Below are 21,763 nucleotides of genomic sequence, written 5' to 3'. Positions count from 1 at the left end.
CTTCTATTAAAATGTAAAAACCAAATCACTTATCAAAGGTGACTTTTATAGCTTTAATATTCTTCACGTTCAAAGAGCGCCCTCTGCTGACCAACGCAGGCGGTACACCATTTCCCACAATGCTGCTGCCGCACCAGCCCGGAAGTGAGACGTTTATTGACAATATGGCTGCCGAACTGGGTTTCGGATTTGCAGAAATATTTTAATTGACAGCGGTAGCCGTGGCTGCGACAATAACCCGTTTCCAGCTCAGGAGTGTACGCGACAGTTGCATTTGAATGAAGACAACCGCGAATCCACGGGATGGTGTCAGTGAGCTGAGGAAACGTCCAGAGTGTGAATCCCGTCATGTCGTTTTTCAAGAGGAAAGGTGAGGAAAAAGCTCCCGCTGAAGGCTGCAACGTCGACGGTAGCTAGCGCCGCGGAGAGGGGTGCCCGATAATATGTGACTGATGAGGTTGTCGGTGCATAAATTAGCCGTGTAAACTGAGGCGTTTGAGGGAATACGTTTGCTCCTTACTGCTTTTACATGATTAGCTTAGCGCTGGCCTCACTGCCCCCCCACCCCCCTTCCTGATTTATCTAACTTCATGTTAGCCGGGGTGGCATTAAATCCACCACAGAAACCTGCCACAAGTCTACATCAACGCCTTCCTGTATGCAGACATAATTCAGGGCTTCCAGAGCATCAAAGGAACACTGTTATCTGCTCCAAAGCAACGCTTGTGTCGAAATGTTCAATAGCAGCTAGCTAGCTCTGTTGAGGTATTTTCATACATACTTAACAAGCAAGATATGTCAGAAATATTACCGGTGACAGGTTGTGTCTCAGTCAGAGCTGTTAATTATCAAAAGGACACACGTTTCCTGTAACACATTTGGCTGTAGAGAACCTGGAGTTGGCTAATGCTAATTTTCAGTCACTATTGAGTAGAACCTAGATGGGCTGGGCCTGCGTTTTTCTATATATTTTTTTGAACACAACGTGACAATGAATTTCAGTTCAAAGCCCCACAGTTCAAAGCCCCACAGTTCAACCTCTTTTGTGGTCATTGTGAAGGCTGGAGTCACACTGACAGGCGTCTTTTGTGTCTGATCTGCATCTTTTTTTTAAAGTGGGTGGGCAAAATGTCAGATTCGCCACCACCTACAAATGAGCCCTTCTCTGAAACCCTGTCAACCAAACTGAAAATTATAACATTAAGGGGGATAGAGTAGGTGTAGCAAATACATTTGGAAAAGTAAGAAAGGACTTTATTTTTCTGCTGCACCATCCTACAACAGGTGACAACAGGTTTGTCTGACGCTTTTGATAGAAATCACACAATAAGAAAAAATATATAAAGGCCAGAGAGGCCATTAATAATGGAGTCAATAGAGCTCCCGTCTCATTTCCTTGGGAAGCCACCATAATAACTTCACTGCTGAAACTAGCCTGCGGTTTGGTATCCCCTAAAGATTAGTGGTTTTTCCTGGTGGCAGTGACAGTGACTAAAACAGCTGACACAGCAGATCACCAAAATGAGGAAATATAGACTTCACTTATCCATACCCAGAATGCTGCTCAGGATTGACAGGAAGTGAATTTGTTCCCTGTTAGGAGGAAGAATTTCAATGCCAAAAAAAGAGGAAGTGAAAGTTTTACTATTAAATTTGAATGCAATTTTCCACTAAGTCCCAGGCACTCTGTTCATACATTATTGTACGTTATCTTTGTAGTTATTAAAAGTTTATTATTTTATGTAACTAGTTTTTCTTAATAGTAGCATCCATTTCACCAACCTGTCATTGTCCTGTAATAACATTTACATTAACATTACGTAAAAGCATTACTTCACTGTAGTTATTTGCATCATTGTGTTTTAGTCCAGTTGTGTAAAAATGACTGGGGTCCAGGCTTTTTAAAAACCATGTCGCTTCTCTGTGGCAGACAGCCTGTCGGTCTCAGCCAACATTGACTCTTGGTTGACACACACACACTCAGATATGGCTCCATCCCAAATGTCTCACATAAAGAGCATCTTCAGCTCCATTTGTTCAGGCCTCCCGGTCCATTTTGTCATGTCACTGCTTGAAACGGTCGCTTGGCCCAACCAAACTGCTTCATCCGGAGATATGAGTGGAGGGTCACTCTGATGAATGGCTGCCACTATGTCTGCCAGCATGCACTCATTCCCCTGCAGGGTGCACACATCATTCTTTTTGGTTAATTTGACAGCTGCAGAGCTTTGGAATGGCTTCACATATCTGCTGTATTATATGCACTGTGTATTTTTCCGGGACAATCAGTAAATCTTGGTGACCTTCAGGTGTAAACTAGCATACGGTCATGTGAAGGAAAACCAGAACTGATAGACCAAGGTCACAAATTGTAGGACTCTAGTATAAAAGCCCTGACTATCTGCACGCTGTAAAACAGTGATTCTCAAACTGCGGTCATAGAGGCCGTGGATGACCATGGAATAATCTGAAGTTGAATGAGCTTAATTCATGTGGGGAAAGTAAGCAAAAAGATTGCTGATGATGCTCTTTGGAGCTTTTTAAAAAAAAAATTAATAATTGATTTAGAACTGTGGGGTCTGTCCTACAAACTCTTTATCTTTGGAAGTGGAGGATGCTGGGAAAAGTTTGCGAATGACTGTGGTATATAAAGCAGGATGGACATTGTTTTCACATTTTAGAACCCAGTTTCGAGGTTTAACCCACATCTGTCAGCAGCAGTGTGGCCAGGTGGAGGAAAGCATATGTAAGGGCTAATTAACTATTAACACAGACTAACTCCACACAGTGTGAAACGACATTGCCATGATAACGACTAACAATGTTGGGGTTTTTTTGCCTTTTCAGTAGTTTTCAGTTCTGCAGATATCATTAAGCAGCCTTTCTTAGAAGTCTGTATTAGAGTTCAACAAGTGTTACAGAATCGTTGTTGTGGGAAACACATCCCCACCACACGACATCAACCCCTCAGTGAAATCTCATGTATTGATTCTTCACCCTCCCCGTATTATGATTCAAAACACTGCTTGCTTCTTCATTTCCAACCACTGCTCTCATCTTTCTCCCCACAGCCAAAAGCAAAGAACCTGAGAAAGGGACAGACGCTAAAGTCAATAGAGGTGAGTTCCTCTTTACTCTTGTGAGGTTATGGAAGGTTTGGTAGTTGTTGAAATGACACAGCTGTGTTTGGTGGCAATATAAGTACAAATATCCAGTGGTGTTGTTGTTGTTTTTTTGTTTTTTTTTAAATGTTTTTTGTGGTTTTTGATGCGCTTGTGTACCCTCGCCCACTTTGAGCTGACTTGGAAAAAAGTGCATCTCTGATTGCTCCGCCAGCAACATTACAGGATGGTCTTGAAATGTATAACAGGATTACGTTTCCTCAAAGAAGGGCTTAGACTGTATTTAAAAGTTTGAAATGAATTCGCAGATCCAAAGCAACAGCAGCAGTCGGGAAGCTTGAGCTTAATTAAACGTGAAAAGCAAATCATTTACTTTGGCTTCATCCACTTCAAGCCACTTAAATTTTGTAATTACATTTCTAGAAATTATTATAACCTCTAGATGACAAGTAGAGACAAACATGTGCTATGAATGCAAATAAATGGTTGCATTTATTATGTAATTGTAAGCCTTTTTCCTTCCTCTGGCTTTCCCTTATTCTTGAGGTTTGGCTGTGGAAAAACTGTTCTTATGTGGTGTTAAAAAGGTCTTAAATGATCACAGCTGAAAGATTCATAACTCTTTCCTTTGTTTTTCTCTAAGTATCTTTAATCAGTGCTGGTTAAACTGTCTCGCGGACAGAAGCTGTAGCCTCTAGCTGCTAACAAAGCTCACAGTGAAACAAACACTGAGCAGTCTGTCTTCTCAAGCATCTGCCACAGCCTGAGTCTTTGTGTACACTATGAGCTTTTCCAGAAACTCTCACTAAAAGGACCCTTTCTTACAAATCACACTGTTGTCACACATTCAGGCCACTCAGAACATCAATGCTATTATATTCTTTTTCTTCTTTTAACTAAATTCTGTTTTCTCTCTTTCATCTTGTGCTCACAGCTCCAACCAGCCCTCAATCTCCAGGACTGAGGAACCACCATGCCATCCACGAAGCTGCTGGGCCGAGCCACGTGGCCATCAGCGCCATCTCGGCCAACATGGACTCCTTTGCCCGCGGTCGCACCGCCATCCTCAAGAAGCAGCCGAGCCACATGGAAGCGGCGCACTTTGGAGATCTCGGTACAGAAGCTGCACTCATGAGCTTTTGCGTCGTTTTCAATGATTGCAGAAAAACACCCAGAATAATATTTAGCTATAAAACGTTGTAGATTCAGAATCACAGAGACAGAATTTATTTTGGGTTTCTTTGAGTTTGATCCAGATGCAGGTTTGTTGTCCCTCTTTGGTTACAGTTATTAATATGTGTATATATAAGGATTCATTTTAGTCTGTGACCTTTGCGACAGTTTGAGTTATAACATGCTGCACACTTTGAAGGACCTCTCTGCTGTTCTGTACTTATTTGAATGCAATTTGGTTAAACCAAAATGAGTTTTCCTCAGAAATGAATGCAAAAGGAAACAAGCATTAAGACTGACTTTGTTAACTTGCTCAGAAATTGTTTCCTTATCCCGGAGTTCAAAGTGAAATTTCCTGGTTATATCGAGTTTCATACATAAAGAAATTTTTCTTAGTCATATATTACAAATAAAAGCAGACACGATCTCTCATTTAGGTGCTGAAACTGGAGATATGAAGCCTTTGTCTTTGAAAAGTAATTATACATTATTAAAGATAATTAATGTGTTGTTATTTGATAGATTAATTAACTGGTTCACAAAGGGTTCACATTGGATGTACTGAAACCAATACAGAAAAGCTCTGACAATCAAGAAAAACACTGCATAGAAAATAAATACAGTTTTTTAATAGGCTGTCAAAATTCAAAGGTAATTATAGCTGTCACTAAGGTTGGACCGTAAGCTCACGTTTCTGGTGTTACAGCGATAGTACGCCTCTTGCGTCACTACAAGAGCAGAAACATCCTATTGTCTTATGCAAGTGGCAGTATTCCCTCATTAATCCTGTGAGCCACTCACTGGGCTACATGTATCAGGCATCGCGAGCACCCGAACATTCCTGTCAGGGTAAGGTTGGCCTTATCTTCTCAGGCAGTGACGTGAGGGCGAAAAATACTCTATAATTAGATTCTGTGTACGCTCCCCGGATGTCATGATATGGAGCGGTGAGCATTCACTGTGGTGACTGGAACTGTACGAGCAGGTGGGGCGTGCCGGACGGAGGTGGAGGAACCTGTGCTGCAGCTTAGACGACAAATTCTCAAAGAGACTTGCTGGGCAGTGGTGATTTCTGGTCTGTGGTTTCAACAGACTGGAGAAGAAAAGGAAGGAAGCATTAATGAGGGTGCGTCTAGGAGGCAGAGAGGCGTAGTTTCACGGTTGGATTGAGGGTTTGTGGCTTCTGAAGGCAGGGGACATGAGTTTTTTTTTTTGTTTTGTTTTCTTTGCTAGTGTTTAAAATATAAAACAGGTACCACTATGACCGAAATTCAGAGTCATTCTAACAGACATTGAATTACTGTGAAAAGGTTGGAAATGAAACAGGAGCCTTTGATTATCCCGCCGTAGATGCCGGACTAGTTGCTGTGATTTCTAACAGCTTTCGGTGTTAAGGTGGCCGTGACTGTGTGATCTTTAAGAATCTAAAGAGGACTGACGAAAAGCACCACACACTGCGTGACACATCTTGAAGCACCATCTTGTTTTCAAAGAGCAAACTTAACACTGCCAAACTTCAGCCCACGCTTCAGACTAACTACAGCTGATGTGATGTGATTCAAAATCACGCAAGACAGTCGGGTGTCTAGTCAGGATGGATAATAGAGCACTCAGTTTGCTTAAACAGTCTCCCTTTGAAGCATTATTTAGCCAGATTACATCGACAGTCACTTCAGTTGCACATTAATGCAAATAACTAATCAGCTGGTCAGATGGGGTGCATTTAGGCATATAGACAACTGGCTGAAGTTCAAACTGAGCAACACAATGGGAAAGAAAGTTGAATTGAAGACTTTGAACGTGGTTTGTGATTTTTGGCAGGCTGATGTGAGGATTTTGAGAAACTGCTGATCTGCTGGGATTTTTCCAAACAACCATCTCAAGGGTCAAAAAAAGAGTTGATATCCAGAGAGCAGCAGTTCTCTGGGTAAAATGCCTTGTTTATGTCAGAGGACAGTGGAGAATGGCCTGACTGCTTTGAGATGACAGTAACTCAAATAACCACTTGTTACAAGTGAGGTATGCAGAAGAGTGTCTCTGAGCAGATAAGCTAGAGTAGCTGAAGATCATGCTGGGTGCTACTTTTATCAGCTAAGAACAGGAAACTGAGGCCACGATTCACAGAGGCTCACCAAAGTTGGACAAAGGAAGATTGGAAAAACATAGCCTGGCCTGATTAGTCTCGGTTTCTGCTGAAGCATTCAGTTGGTAGGGTCACAGTATGATGTAAACAGCATTAAAGCGTGGATCTATCCTTTCATCAATGGGGCCAGCTGGTGGTAGTGTAATTGTGTGGGAGATTTTTGTTTCATGGTGACCTTTGAGATGTGGTGGAATGGAAAATTCACATCAAGGATGTGTAGTTGGCAGCATCTGTGTGATTCTATCATGTTGATATGGACCAAAATCTCTGAGTAATGTTTCCAGAATACCTGTAGACTCAGATTGGAGTTTGGAGTATGGTGGGATTGTACAGTCAAAGGTTGCTGTGGATGCCCCTGTAGTTGCTGACCACTTAATCCACGCATGACTGAAAGTATGGACAGGACACACAGATGTGTGCCTGTGACGCACGGTTGTGAAAATTTTGTCTGTGTTAAATCATCTGTTGCATAGTCTAGGACCAACTCCAGACAGAGAATGAGCTGGAAATTCACAAACCTTCAAAACAAATATCCAGGAGTTAGAATTCCCATCACGGCGCCCTTCAGCCAGGACCAAATGTTCAGAGAGAGCTGAACACAGAAAATCCTCTTTTTATCTTTCATTTCATGTTGCAGCTCCCGTCAATATAGTGTGCACGTTACCTTTGAAAGTTGATGCTGTAAATAAGAATGTAGCCCACAGTCTGTTATTAAACTTGAGCACTTGAGTGAGTAATGTGTGTTCAAAGACAGTGTAAATCTCATTGTCATTTAAACGGAAGTGTTTAACAAAGGATGGAATTTCTGCTGTTGTGAGTCTTTAAAAGCAGGCATTAAAGTGTATGCTGTGTAAATAGCATAAAGTAAATATCAGTGATTAAGGTTTAATTTGTAGTATAAAGATGACGTAAGTTTTATCATTAATGAATGCACCCAAGTTGCCTGTTAATAAATGTGTTGTTGCTAAATTTTTACAGTTGAATCAATGAATTATGCTCTGATGTTCCAGGTCACTCCAGTGTGAACTATCAGCCCCAGGAGACGCGCTCTCGCATGTCCAAGACGGTTGAGCAGGCCCTTCAGGACAATGTCGCGATACCGCACTTCATGCATTTCATGGAACTACGAGGTGCAGACCACCTGGTTCGGTTCTGGCTGGAGGCTGAGAGGTTCCGCTCCACCAGCTGGTCACGTGTTAGAGCGCATAGTCTAAACTCTGTCAAACACAGCTCCTTGGCCGAGCCGGTCCCTGCGTCTCCAGACGGCTCAGAGCTCTCAGAACTCACCCAGAAAACGCCCAATGTCATTGCACGGCACAGTAACAGCGAAGGCTCTACAGTTCAGACTCAGCAGCGGGACTCATCCAGCACAGAAGCAGGAGCGAGACCCAGTACGCCTCGAACAGCAACACCCAGCAGGCAGCCACCCTCCAGGTCGGGGACCCCCCTTAAGGTGCAGTCAAACAGCACCCTGCGCGACCTCTCTGACACACTCATGAAAAGTGAGTCGCCTTTAAACACCTTTTTATCTTTACATTTGTTGTCTTGTTTACAGGTTTTTAACTTTCTTTGTGGATTCTATATTTTGACAGGGGAAATGATTTATTATTTTGATGGCCAACCAATCACTTTTCAGTATACTGAGAAATCTTCGTAAATGGCAGCTTTCCTATTTGTCTAAGATTGAAGACCTTAATGTAGATTTGTCAGATCTGTCCAGTACATTTCCTGATGCTGCCCCTCCCTGAGCCTGGTTCTGCTGGAGGTTTCTTCCTGTTAAAGGGAGATTTTTTTCCTTCCCACTGTCACCAAGTCCTTGCTCAGAGGAGGTCATTTAATTGTTGGGATTTTCTTTGTATTATTGTAGAATCTTTACTTTGCAATGTAAAGGGCCTTAAAGCAACTGCTGTTGGGATTTGACACTATATAAATAAAACTGAATTGTATCCTTTGATGCTGTGGCAAAATTGGAACATCAGTAAACTGAAAATGCTACAGTGACCTGTAATGGAAGTGGACACCGGACTGTTTCAGGAGAATGGGGTTGGCGCATTGTGCAAACTTGTCCTTTCTCACATGTAGCTTATGGCAGGAGAAAATTCAGAAACTTCAGAGACATTCTCAGTTCTGTGAATACTCACTTTGGTTTAGACTAGGGTGTTGCACACAGGACATCCACTCACTTTCCATGATGTCAACAAACGGTTATCTGCTCTGATCTCACACGCACCGTCTCAGACATCACACAGACTTTGTAGAAGGAGCTGACAGCTTTAAGACTGGTTACTGTCCTTGTGTGTTCTTGCATGCAGTTCTTTGATTAATGTCAAAGATGGTACAGGGCTGCAGTGGATGAAAATGGCTTTACATTAGAGCACTGATTTCCAAGGTGTTGGCTGGGACCCCCTAGTGAGTCTTGAAGTTATTGCAGGTGGGCCATCATAGATACTTTGCAATTGAAAACTCATCTGATTTTAAATTTGTATTTTAGTTTAGAATTAGCAGAAATAATTAGGTTACTTTATTTAAAACTAATAAGTTTTGAAATTAACACAATTTCACAAAGAAGAAAACATGTTATCTTGGTATTGTGTTTTCACATTTTCAGTCTTGCTTAAGTTTGTAAATGGTGCCATTAGGCATTTTTCTGAAGAGCTCAGGATGAAACAGCAGGTCTGTGTGAGGTCACATTGGTCACCACATTAAAGGTTTGAGTGGCATTCTTAAGCATGTCATCTCGTCCTCTTCGTCCGCACTGGTTTAATGACATTGTGTGAGCATGATTAGTGCCCTCAGCTGTTTATTTTCATGACCCAGCTTGTGAAAATTTCATAAAAGCAGTGGGTGGAATTGTACACTTGGTTTTTACCATGACGGAACGAGACCAGCAGCCTGAAACAATTTCACTGTGTGCACAGGCAAAGACATGTGGGCATTAGATTGATGCATTAATTGGTAATTCAGACTGACCACCTGGAAGAAGAGCTTTACTTGAGCATCAGTTGAGAGATAATTTGTGTGTTTTGCAGGTATAGAAAAAGATGCTGTTACGATCTTCACCAAGTACATCTCTCCAGATGCTGTGAGGCCCATCCCCATCACAGAACAGATCAGAAATGACATAGTTGGTAAGACCACAGATGTTGTCTCTCTATTTTTAATACAGCACATTATGGTCCATCTGTTCAAAAAGTGCGTGTGTGTTTGTGTGTGCATGTGCGCGCAAGTGTCCTCACAAACAGCTTCTTCCTCTGGGCCATTCGGACTGTATGTTTTGTCCACTATGCCCCCACACCCCACCCCTGCCCATCCACTTCACTAATCTGAGCCATGGTCTTAGTAACCCCCATCACTCAGGCCACTCGCATACAGACTCGACTCAGACCAAGTCTTTTCTTTGCACTACTTCCAAGCACTTTGCAACTTGTTCTCCAGTGTGTGCCTTTCTCTTGATTTGTATCGGTCTCTCTTTATGGTACATATTTCTCCTATTTGCTATTTATTCATGCTGTCTACCATTTACTCCTGCACAGTTGGTGTGGAGCATCCACAATTTCGTTGTACATGTACAATGACAATAAAGGGTTATTCTATTCTGCAGTAAGTCTTCTATTTTAAATGTGATCCTGGTGTGTGAAAATATCCGCTCTCTTCTGTTTTGTGTAGCTAAGATTTGTGGAGAAGATGGCATGGTGGACCCAAACTGCTTTGTCATTGCACAGTCGGTAGCCTTCGCTATCTTGGAGCAACAGTGAGTTTCTGTCCATTCATTTCCAAGAGCAGTTAATATTCGCAGCACGTTTTGACGTTAAGATTAAAGCCCGCCCCGTGCCCCGTGTCGTTTCGCCATCCTGTCTTCCACATTGCTGCACTATTCACCTCCCACCTGCTTTCTGATTTCCAGGCACTTTAGCGAATTCCTGCGGAGCCATCATTTCTGTAAATACCAGATTGAAGTGTTGACTAGTGGCTCTGTGTTCTTGGCTGACATCTTGTTCTGTGAGTCAGCTCTTTTCTACTTCTCTGAGGTGAGTGGTGCTACTGGTTTCTCAAACATGATTTATTTGTACCTGATCATTACACATTTCCACACTGTTTCAGTTAGAAGAATGACAGTTTTCTAGCTATAACACACAGTCTGTGCCTCCTCTTGGCTCTGTACACCTTTCCATACAGACAGGAAACTAAACTGAAGACTGTAAACACAAGAAACCCGTAGATGCTCCTGTTACAGTGTCACTGATATGATACAAAACTCCATCCACAAAGAAAGAGTAAACATTTAACAAAAGATGTCCTGTCAGCATATACACAGTGAGGTTCACTAGAATTTTCTCTCTTCTTTGTTTTCCTTCTCATAGTTCATGGAAAAGGAAGAAGCAATGAATGTACTGCAGTTCTGGTTGGCGGCAGACAACTTCCAGAACCAGCTAGCAGCTAAAAAGGGCCAATATGATGGCCAGGAGGCTCAAAATGATGCCATGATTCTCTACGACAAGTAGGTCCTCTGTCTGTGGTTGTAAGATGTTATTGTGTCTGATTTAACCAGTTACTTTTTCTAAAAGTGTGGAGATTGACTTTATTGTTGGAAGTTGCTGTCATGTTGAGGTCATTCTTTCTTTTGAGTTTGAGAATATAGTTGTAAGAGGAAAGTAATCTAAGACTCTTTCAGTGTTTTCTTTTGTTAAAAGGTTGCTCCTCTTTGTTTCCTTCGTCATTCATTTTCAGTCCAGATTTCACCTAAATCTATCAAGTTATCATCAAATATGAGTTTTAAGAGTAGTGTGCGCTCAGTAACGGTGTTTCATTGAAGACCTTCATTCCTGGTGTGATTAAATCGGTGACAGTGAATCAGCAGCAGTGTTTCTGCACACGGTCAGGTTGAAGGAGGGTTCAGCTGTACTTGTGTCTTTGTCTGACTAGTCTGGAGTACACTCTGCCTGCTAGCCTTGTAAGCCTAAAATGATAAAACTAGTATTTGAAGCTTATTAAATTATTTCTGTTTTGTTATTTTAAAGTGAAGTCTTTGGACCATTTTCTATTTACACATGTGAGAGGAAGCTTTACATCTAGTGGAGCTGCTGCTGACAGTAGGTGGGGCAAGTTGTGGGAGCATGCAAATGCCATTACAAAACAAATTTTAGTAGTCAAACAAACGTTTAACTTATTTCAAGACCAAACATATTCAAATTTTCCAATTTGGGTATGTTTGTACTGAGACCCTGAGCTTTAAAATTGAAAGTTGACAGAAAAGTTTGCTGATGGTAGTTAAACTGTGATATGCAAACGGCAGTAATGTCTCCACGCAATGTTTCAGACACGGTTGATGTCACGTTAGTTTGGAACTGACTCAATGTAAAAGTTCAGTAAACGAGAATGTTATATAGGCTAGCAACTAATCTTTTCCACTTGTTGCCAAAAAAAGGTCACAGTGATGACAAACAGCAATTTGATTTGGATATTTCGCCAATGGGATCGGCTGTATTGTCCAATTCAGCAACTTGCTAGCACACACATTCTCTTGGACATGTAGTGGTTTCAGAGTTCACCAGTGGCGTATTTTATTTAGCAGAACAAAATCTCGGAAGCTCATATTTATCTTTGACCTAATTTCAGGCATCTTCACAAAAACAAACCACATATAAATAGTCCTAAATTCAAAAATCCTAACACATTTCCAGGTATTACGATTCGTTCCTGCAGCACGGTTCTCATAAAACTAACACAGGCAGTTGTCAGACAACCTAACATATTGACCTAAGATTACAGACCTAAACTTTGGTTTAACTGGAATTGTGGGGCATAAGGAAGAGGCTGACATCATCTGTTGAAATACGAAAAAATTAATTATTGAAGATCTTTGTCTTTCTTAGACTTTATGTACTGCACTCTACTTGGCATTTATGAAGATTAGTCTGTCAGCCATGAAGAATTGAGATGTTTTAATGTGTTGGTTGATATTCAGTGGAGGCTTTCCACCAGGCTCACAGTGAGTTAAACTGTGCAGATAGTTTGTTTCTCTTAGTTAAGGATGAGAAGGTAAAAGTCCAGTAATTCATCTATAGTGAGATGACAGTAGTGGAATCTTGCACTTTCCTCCTCTTAGCTTCAACTTTGTTATATTTGCTGGGAGCTATTTTTCTTGAATTGTAATTATTTTTCTTCATAAATGTCACCCTTTTTGCACACTAATTAGTTTACAGCGTCACGCTAAATCATCTGCGCTTTATAGAGTAAGATTTAAAAGTCTTGAGGTTTTGTCTGAATTGTTCAGTTTTGATTAATATCTTAAAAAATGGCGCCCTTTTCTGAAGCTCTCTGCATATTCTTCTATTATCCCTTCAGGTATTTCTCACTCCAGGCTACCAACCCTCTGGGCTTCGGTGACTCTGTGCGGATGGAGATAGAGTCAAATATCTGCAGAGAGGGAGGGCCACTGCCTGACTGTTTCACCACTCCACTCAGACAGGCTTGGACAACCATGGAGAAGGTCAGATCATCTGATAGAAAAACACGCCAAGGTCTCGGTGTTTAATAGAGGTTTTCTCCTAAGGATAAAGGGATGATGAAAATGAAACACTAGAAGAGAAGCATGTGAAGGCCTTATTTAATTAGGTTTGTGAATTGAATAGGATCCTCCATAAAGGTTTTTTTGTTGCAAGTCACTGACAAATCGTCCCATTACACCACTGATAAATGCTTCTGGTTTTGGTTAATGAAAGGAAAGCTGAAAACTGTTGTTAGAACATAAAGGTCAGAAGGGAATCTCTGTAACTTGTGCCCAGAAATATATCAGAAAGCTCATTAATTTCTCCCAGAGTTCACCCTGCTTTGCATTCGTTCAGGTCTACATGCCAGGTTTCCTGTCCAGCAACCTTTACTACAAATACCTGAGTGACCTCATCAATTCAGTGCGGGCCGATGAGTTTGTGAATGTCAGCACTCCAGGTCAGGGCGGACTGATGGACAACGACCGCTCAAGTTCAAATGTCAGCGAGAGTTCTCACACTCAGGTGACCCACACCTTCAGCCCCTGCAGGGATGTCTGCTGACATTTAGACCTGTCCCGCCTCATTACACGGATAATAAAGATATTTTTGTTAATGTCAAATGTTCATGACCATTCATGTCATTTAGTTGTCTTACACAACAAAACAATGTAGGGATGGAGATATAACGATGCCAAATAACATTTTATATAAGTGCTATCTGTAATGCTGCTAAAAATGCTGTTCATGGTCTGTTCACTGCAGCAAAGTGCCAGAAAGGCAGCAATCAAAATCCTCAAAAACTTTGACGAGGCGATAACGGTGGACGTTGCCAGCCTGGACCCTGAGACCTTGTACCAGCGGCCGTACGCTGGGTGAGTGTTTGTGCCTCTATCCAGTGACAGAAAATGTTAATCTTTTCAAAGATTAACTGTTGCTTGATTCATGGTTTTGTGTTTCCTTGCTGTTACCTTCGCTTTTCTCTCCTTTTATGTTCCTTTGATTGCTGTTTGGATTTAGTGCTTGTACGTGTTTTGTTGTTATTGACTCCGTCGTAGGGTTTTATGAGCGTGCTTTGAAAAATCATGTGCAGAAATAAATCAAGAGAATGATCTTATTGAAAGACAGAAGTTTAGTCTGGGAGATTTGCTTTTATCCCCTTGCTGAAATTACAGTTGTTGAAGGGATACGCATACCCTCACACCAGTGCTGGGATGGTGTGTGTTTGTGTGCGGATGTGCCTGAGGCTCAGTTTTGTCCTGTTTGTCTTCTCAGAAGGATGACATTTGGGAAAGTGAATGAGCTGGGCCAGTTTATCAGGGAGGCAGAGCCAGAGCCGGATGTGAAGAAATCCAAAGGTATGATACGGTCACACTTCTCTCACCCTACACTCTGTCATATTTTTATCTGCTTTCTCCTTGCCATGAAAGTCATGAATATAAATCTCATCTTCTTCCTATAGCTCATAGTGCTCTGAAATATTTAGCAACTTTTCCCTTATTATAGATTATAAAAAAACAAAACAAAAACAGCTTCACTACTTTCCGGGTCCAGCGAGATAAAAATCTTAGCTTATTAGAGTGCCGTCTATAGGACTAGAACAGGGTATGACAAACTGACTTCTTACTGATTAAATATTATTCATGTGTTAATGAAGGAACTGGACATGAATTACTTAATGACTTAACTTTGATAATCCTTCTAAAATGCTAAGATTAGCCTTCAGTTTTTAGCCATGTTAATGATTTCTGCTTAGCAATGAAGTCATCTTGTCTTCTCACTCCTCTCACTTAGGTTCCATATTTTCTCAAGCCATGAAGAAATGGGTCCAAGGCACCTCGGATGAGGTGAGATTGCACTATGCTGAGTTATCATAAATGATTAAATAGCTCGAAGCCCATAGCAGTGCTTTCTCAGTGGTGTGTATAAAACGTCACATTATACCAGTCCATTAAAGAATATAAATAGAATGCATTGTGTGCACTGTGACCAAAGGCCCAGGAGGAGATGGCGTGGCAGATTGCCAAGATGATTGTCAACGACGTTGTTCACCAGTCAAACCACGACAGCCCCGGCAAGGCCACCAAGGTACGCAACCACACTCAGCAGTCTCATTCCTGCGTGCATGTGGGATAACTGCAGGTTCTCTTAAGTGTCTTTTTCTGTCTGTCTGCAGTTATGACCCCACTGAGGAGCCAAAGGACTGTCACTCCCTACAGATTCTGGCCAAGCCAGTGATAAACAGTACACAGAGTTCACACTGCAATGAACTGCATTACTCTGAGAAAGAACAAGGCATTTTATCACTTCTCCAACCACCAGGTGTGCGTGTGCATGTGTGTGTGTTCGTGTAGCTGAGAGCTTGGATGAGTGATTGTTCACACTTGGGCTAATAGAAAACTTGAAGTACATCATTGTTCCACTCTTCCTGCTCCATAACACTATAAAGGTACACGTGTTGAGAGTAAAGCAAAGTGCATCAGACTGGAGGAAGGAAACTTTTGGCATGATACCAGGAGAAGCTGCAGCATGTCAGTCAACACTCTCACTTTTGTCTTATCTCGGACCTGCGGAGGATGCAACAATAGCAATGTTTTGTTCACTACTTGATGACACACCTCCCCACGCTTTTTATAACCATTCCTTGTTTTTACATGAACTTCTGTCTTTTGGTCAGCCGCTTAAAGGGTTGTTGGTTTGGAACGTTGTACAGTTTTTGCATACGCTTCCATGAGGCTGCCCAGAGAGGCATTGCCAGCTGTTTACTGGTGTTAGCTGACGTAGCTTTACTTGTTTGGTACTGTACAACATCTGGAAATGTTACAGTGAAGAAGAGTGGATTCAGTTCTTGGACTTGTGGACCTTCTGTATAAATATCCTGGCACCTTTACAGCGCATAGAAGAAAATACTCCCAGTTGTGTTGGAAAACTCCAAAACTCCTCGTCCTAAATGTTCTATGTATAAATATCTATTTAGATTTCTGGTTTACCCCAAATATTAATGTTAATTTTTTTATGGTGATTGCTGATTTTTTTTTTTTTTGTTTGTTTTTGTTTTGGCAGTTTTTTTTTTTTTTTTTTTTTTTTTTTTTTTTAAAATATGTCACTGAAACAGACTTCAGTGATGAGCGGACTGTTTAACTGGAAGGTGAAATAAATGATTTTTTAAAAAAGTTTTTTTGAGCCTTACCAAGATGTGGATAAGAACCAGAACAGACTCTTGGTACTATGTACCACTAATGACATCTATGTGTACTTAATCTATAATATATTTAAATTGTGTTTGATTTAAATACATATATTATGAAACTTTGTCTGTCTGTCAATTTTTTTTTTCTTCCGCTGACATAGTTTTACTACATTAATGTTAAAATGTGGGAAAAGATAGCCAATCCTTGTGCCAACACCCATAGGGTGGACAGTTATCACCTCTGACCAGGTGGGGGCAATGTTGAATATGCTGTTATGTTTAGGGTAAAACTAGAAACGAGGTGATGTATTTTTTTCTTCCTCTATTAGGAGGCATTCTGATTTTTATTATAACATGTCCAGGAAAATGCAACAATTAAAAACTATAAACTACAGCTGAAGGGGCTCAAAAATAGCCTGTTAGTGCAGCATTTCATATCTTTAATTCATTTTAGTAGTGGATCTTATTGGTGGTTAATCACATAGAGTTAAGTCGAAGATAAAAATCAGCGTGAAACAGGCTCTCATGTTGTCTGGGGAAATAAACTTTACAGATGCTTCCTGGCCAGTCCACGGCACGGTCTGCAGGCGGTTTAAGAAGATCTTGTGGAATGAAAACTTGCACGTGCAGAGGCAACGCCCACCTCAAATACACAAAACCCCCTCCCCTCCTCAGCTCTGACCGGTAAGGGGGTTGTTATGGTAACTGAGGGACAGAGTCCTGTTACCTTGCGTCAAGAAGTAACTACAATGACCACCTTTAGACTATGAATGCTCAGGGTCAGTTTGACGGGAAATAAAATGTGCCTGAGACCGAAAATATTTCATAATATTATTCACTGTTTTATTATAATTTTGTGTGGTGCACAGAAAATAAAGTACAAGGCGCATTTTATTCAGCTACCTGCAGACAGACGGCTTTTAGGCAAGTTAACGAGACAAAAGCATCGGAAATGAAGCGCTCTCCCTTCAAAATAAAATCAGTATTAAGCTATCAGTCTGAAACTTGGCATCATTTGGCGTCGTGTTCCTAAAATTAGCACAAGGACATGTACATTTTATACCTATTTAGGTCGTGCTATTTTCTGTCAAAATTCATCATTTCATAAAAGCTCTGGAAAATGCGTCCATTTGTATATGACGATAGCAATTTTGTCCCCTCTCTTGCACTCTAAAAAAAAATATGAGACTAATGAGATAATTATATGGTGTTTGATGTACAATGTTTAGTACCCTTCTATAAAGTTTGGATATTTATAAAATACACATAAATGAACAAATAAATAATGTAACCACACATTTTCACATGTAATCCCTGCTTAATGTCCAAAAACATTACATTTTCCAACTTATATAGCATACCTTAAGATACCATCCTTCGGGCTACCTTTTTTCAACAGGCTCTGTGTAAGTCATTCACCATAGTGAATAAACGGACATTTATGTTTAAATATTGTGTAGCGCCTTGTTAGTTTGAAATGTTTAAAATTATTTATCGCTTTACAATAAATACAATTATTAATTCATTACAGAATAAAGTCTGTACGACCGCCTCAAACTTTATCGCCTCTTTTCTAAGCGGGGCTTTACTTTGAAAGTCTTAACCGGACGTCTCCCTATTAACCTGCGGTAGCTCGACGCCGTTCACGCGGACTCGTCCTGAAAAGCAAAGTCCGGAGCTTCCCGTGTTGAGGCGCAGGGAGTATCGGAGGAGAGCGGCGGCTGCAGCAAAGGTCTGGTCTCTGAGTTGGTGAAGTCCTCCACCTGCACTGCTATGACAGCTGCGCATCCAGTGTTGGGTGTGCCAAACCTCTCCAGAGTCAGATTTGAGCTTTGTACCAGCATAAGTGTGGGCGCGGATGACTTGACTTTATTGTATAACCATCACTCACCACAATTCTCTTAGTGTGTTTTTTTCTTTTCTTTTCTTTTTCCCCCAGACCAGATGTTTTGGGGAGTCTCACAGCTGCTGTTGCGGATGCCCAGTGACTGTAATTATTTTTTAGTTTTAGTTTTTGCTGATGTAGTGCTGGTCAGGAGGCTGAGGCTGAAGTTGAAGTGCCGCTCTTGAAGGCGTGAACTCCAAATGCATTCGCTCCTGGGCCGGGAGAAGAAAGAAGAAGAAGCAGGGTTTGGGATTGGTCTGACTCTGTCTCCGGGCTTTCTGCCCCAAGCTGCTACCATGTTCAGCTGTGTGGGCTGCTTCTGGGTGCTCCTGTCCTCCGTTCTGGTCGCCGTCTGCAGTTTCAGCTTCATATCCCCTGCTTGGATTGTTAAGGATCAGCTAAGGAGCAACCAGCATCACCACCAGCACAACAACAAGGACTCCGTGAGCTTCGGCTTGCTGTGGCACTGCTCGGAGTCTCTGGATCACATGTACCGGTGCTACACCTTCGGGGGACTAGGCAAATTTGCAGAGATCCCTTCCAGCTCCTGGCAGGTAGTTACCTATACACACCCATGACCGTCACATGTGGATGGATGAGAGCATGAGGGGCATCAAGTGGGTAGGGCAAGATATGGCACTGAATGGAAGAAGCAGCCAAAAATAAATGCGAATATACAGACCTATTACTAAGCAGCAAAGCAAGAGGATTACATCTGTTTGATTATCTAAGATTCAGGAAAAGTGCTTCAGATTTTAGACAACAAGATTTGAATCAAAAATTGGTCTTACAGAAACTAGTTTTTGTTTTGAACATACTGGTTTACATTCCTTGTTGTAAAATATCATTTCCTGCTTTCAAAAAAGGTCACTTCATATTTTAGCAATTTTGTCAGATGACCAAAGGTGTAGTGACTCCAAAAGGCACTTGTGCCACTGTAAACTGAACAATACTATAAGACTAAGATGCTCCTGACTCAGTCCTCACAAAAAAGCCCACATTTGGGATGATGCTGTGCTTTTCAGTGAGGAGGACGATGCATCATACAGAACAGCATCTGCAGCACAGCATGCCAGACACACATCAAAGCTGTGAAAGTGGCACCAGGTTGGCAGGCTGCTCACTCATCAGGGCTCCCCACTAGCAGGAATTTCAATTTTGTCTCACTTCATAAAATTGAACCTGGTATAGCAACTGTGAAAGTGGACCACATGTATGATGCTAAAGCTGTGCAACTCTACACCATCAATAACAACCCTGCAGACTAAACAACCCTACTTTGTGATACTTTGCAATGTGCAAATGTGACTCTTTTCATTACTGGACACACCCATTTTATTATACACATCAACTTTACTGCACAACACACTCTGTTACTAGACACATAGCCAGTGTACCAAAAGAAATCCACTTTACTGCATGTCACACCCACTTTACTACACACGCTCACTACAGCTATTTTACTGCAGTGACAACTGTACTATATAACACTTCCACTTTACTAAACACACATCCAATTTAGTAAACAAGCAATCACTTTACTGCACAACAGGTCAACTTTACTATGCACACTGACTTTACAAGACACACAGCTATTTCACTGGAAGAAATCCACTTTACTGTGTGTGTGTGCATAAGACAACCACTCTACTATATGACACACATACCTTACTAAATACAAATCCAATTTAATAAACAAACATCCACTTCGCCACTTTACTGTATAACATATCCATTTTACTACACATATAGCCAATTTAATACAAAAAGTCTGCTTTACTGTATGACACACCCACTTTACCATATGAAAAATGTACCTTTCCACACACATATCTACTTTACTTCACATACACCCACTTTACTGCGCAAACTTTACTATACACAACCAATTAAATACACAAACATCCACTTTTCCGCATGACACACCCACTTTACTGTACAACATATCCTGAACACACACATCCATTTTAATGCAAGACACACCCACTCTAGACATATCTCCATTTTACTGCAAGAAATCCACTTTACTGCATGACGCACCAACTCAACTGTATCGCACACCTACATCACCACACGCACACATCCAATTTAATACACAAACATCTACTTTACTGCATGACACATCCACTCTACCTTATGACAGATACTCTTTGCATCCACTTTACTGCACACACATTCACTTTACAACACAGCTCTTTCCTTTGGCATTGTTCCAACAAAATAACTGGTTATTATCGTTCTGTTTTTGGCTGGATTGCAACAGTGTGACTGACTGACTGAGTGATACATCATCGAGGGGGCTGAGTGTTAACCCTTGTCCATAAATCCATTTGGTTGTTGCACATCACTTCAACTGTTGGTCACTAGTGGATATCCAGTTGTCAAGTACCCCTCTAACATATTTAGTCCGCCTTTATATGGCAGTCAGTGATTTTCCCTACTTCCACTCCAGTCACTTCATTAACTTTACTAAAAAATGAGATCGGTTTAAAATCTGTACCCTACCTTGTTACTTACCATTGGTTACTTTCCCTGTCTTGTCTACAAGTCAATTCATTTTATTGACATGCCATGTTGCCCTCTAGTTGCCACATTGCAGTCAGTGTTACTCTTCCTTTTCTTTGTAGATGCCCCTGGAGAGTTTCCCCACTGGTCATTGGTCTTTTACAATACGATTTGATTTTAGCAGACCTCTGTCAATGGTGCACATGTGAAGCATTTATTTCTATAAATTGTAGCTTGATGAAGTTCTGCATGTGAAAGTCTTGCACATGCTTCACCATGCACCAACACAAGAATATACTCAGCCTGTACTGGGGCAATGAGGAAGGTTAAAGAAAATATATGTGCTCGCTATAGCAAAAACAATTGGCCTGTAATAGTCTTGTATCTGGGATGCAAGTTGTGGTATAATATCATTACTTTCTGTAGGAATCCTGTTTGTACCCTCTCCCCTCCTCTCCTAGCCCTGCACCTTCCTACTGAAATCTACAGTATACCAGCCACCTCTGGAGTTATGATTTATTTATGAAGGGGAATTAGCATTTGAAAGGGAGATATTAATAAGTGCTGCCTGTGTGATTCTAGCTCATCTGCAAAGGAGAGTAGAGTCTAATGTCTTGTTTTGTTTTTTTCATGGGGAAGCATAGGTGTGAACTGCAAAGACTGGAATCACTCATTGGGATCTCTGTATGTATGTTTCATTACATTTATACTGAGATGTGTCCCTAGATGAATTAAAGTGTGGTAAACTGCATTTAAGGCTCATTTGGCTAAAATAAGCAGCAATTTAGCCAGTTAGCCAGTTGCCACTGCTTTAATTAGTGTCCTCCCGGTTATGAGCTCTTCCTCAAGTGCGTTAGTGAGTGTGGGGCTGATGGAGCTCGTTCCCTGCGCAGAAATACATGTGTTAGTCCAGTGGTGAACCTGAGCGCATGATATGCTCCCATGGCCATTAATAAAGGTGAAGGGGCCATTAAGTTTTCATCAGAGCCACTTTATTATTCCAGCACTCCTCACTGATGAGTGCATCATTTCTCTGATGCCTTTCATTTTCAGCTTGTCAACAACAAAACATCCAGAATGTGCTTAGGGTGCCAACACTGTACACAGGTGAGGCAGGCCCCTCACCCACATGCTACTAGCTCCCCTCTTTCTTTGTTTACATAGAAGCAGGCAAGTATCACCGTACACTGAGCTCTGTTACATCCATCAGAGTGGAAGACAGTGCTCTGGGTTTGCTCTGAAAAGTCACTCTGAGCC

At 41.3% G+C, this 21,763-nt stretch overlaps 2 protein-coding genes across 2 annotated transcripts in view; both read left to right on the top strand.

Moving 5' to 3' along the window:
- The first annotated feature begins 124 nt into the window (after positions 1 to 124).
- On the top strand, positions 125 to 16,240 carry akap10 (A kinase (PRKA) anchor protein 10). The gene is made up of 15 exons (XM_040049907.1): positions 125 to 370; positions 3,072 to 3,119; positions 4,057 to 4,236; positions 7,449 to 7,940; positions 9,468 to 9,566; positions 10,105 to 10,189; positions 10,343 to 10,466; positions 10,800 to 10,936; positions 12,784 to 12,928; positions 13,284 to 13,451; positions 13,692 to 13,801; positions 14,202 to 14,284; positions 14,721 to 14,773; positions 14,922 to 15,014; positions 15,103 to 16,240. Exons 1-15 carry the CDS (start codon positions 349 to 351, stop codon positions 15,106 to 15,108), a joined length of 1,845 nt encoding a protein of 614 aa, XP_039905841.1. The 5' UTR covers positions 125 to 348; the 3' UTR covers positions 15,109 to 16,240.
- Positions 16,241 to 17,700: 1,460 nt separating this feature from the next.
- Positions 17,701 to 21,763, top strand: part of LOC120745184 (transmembrane protein 211) — a 122,018-nt gene continuing 117,955 nt past the window's right edge. Inside the window, exon 1 of the mRNA XM_040049911.1 lies at positions 17,701 to 18,555. Coding sequence (XP_039905845.1) covers positions 18,202 to 18,555 — 354 coding nt within the window. The 5' untranslated portion in view covers positions 17,701 to 18,201. The remainder of the gene's footprint in view (positions 18,556 to 21,763) is intronic.

The sequence above is a fragment of the Simochromis diagramma genome, unplaced genomic scaffold (genome assembly GCF_900408965.1).
Source record: "Simochromis diagramma unplaced genomic scaffold, fSimDia1.1 OVJJ01000050.1, whole genome shotgun sequence".
In the NCBI taxonomy this organism is placed as follows: Eukaryota; Metazoa; Chordata; class Actinopteri; order Cichliformes; family Cichlidae; genus Simochromis; species Simochromis diagramma.
This window is presented reverse-complemented; position numbering and strand designations above follow the sequence as displayed.

Excerpts from the sequence above, each read along its gene's own strand:
- akap10 (XM_040049907.1), top strand. The coding sequence starts at position 349 with ATGTCGTTTTTCAAGAGGAAAG. Across the intron at positions 10,190-10,342 it reads TTCGCTATCTTGGAGCAACA|GCACTTTAGCGAATTCCTGC; the intron begins GTGAGTTTCTGT and ends TCTGATTTCCAG. Across the intron at positions 14,774-14,921 it reads TCCAAGGCACCTCGGATGAG|GCCCAGGAGGAGATGGCGTG; the intron begins GTGAGATTGCAC and ends CTGTGACCAAAG.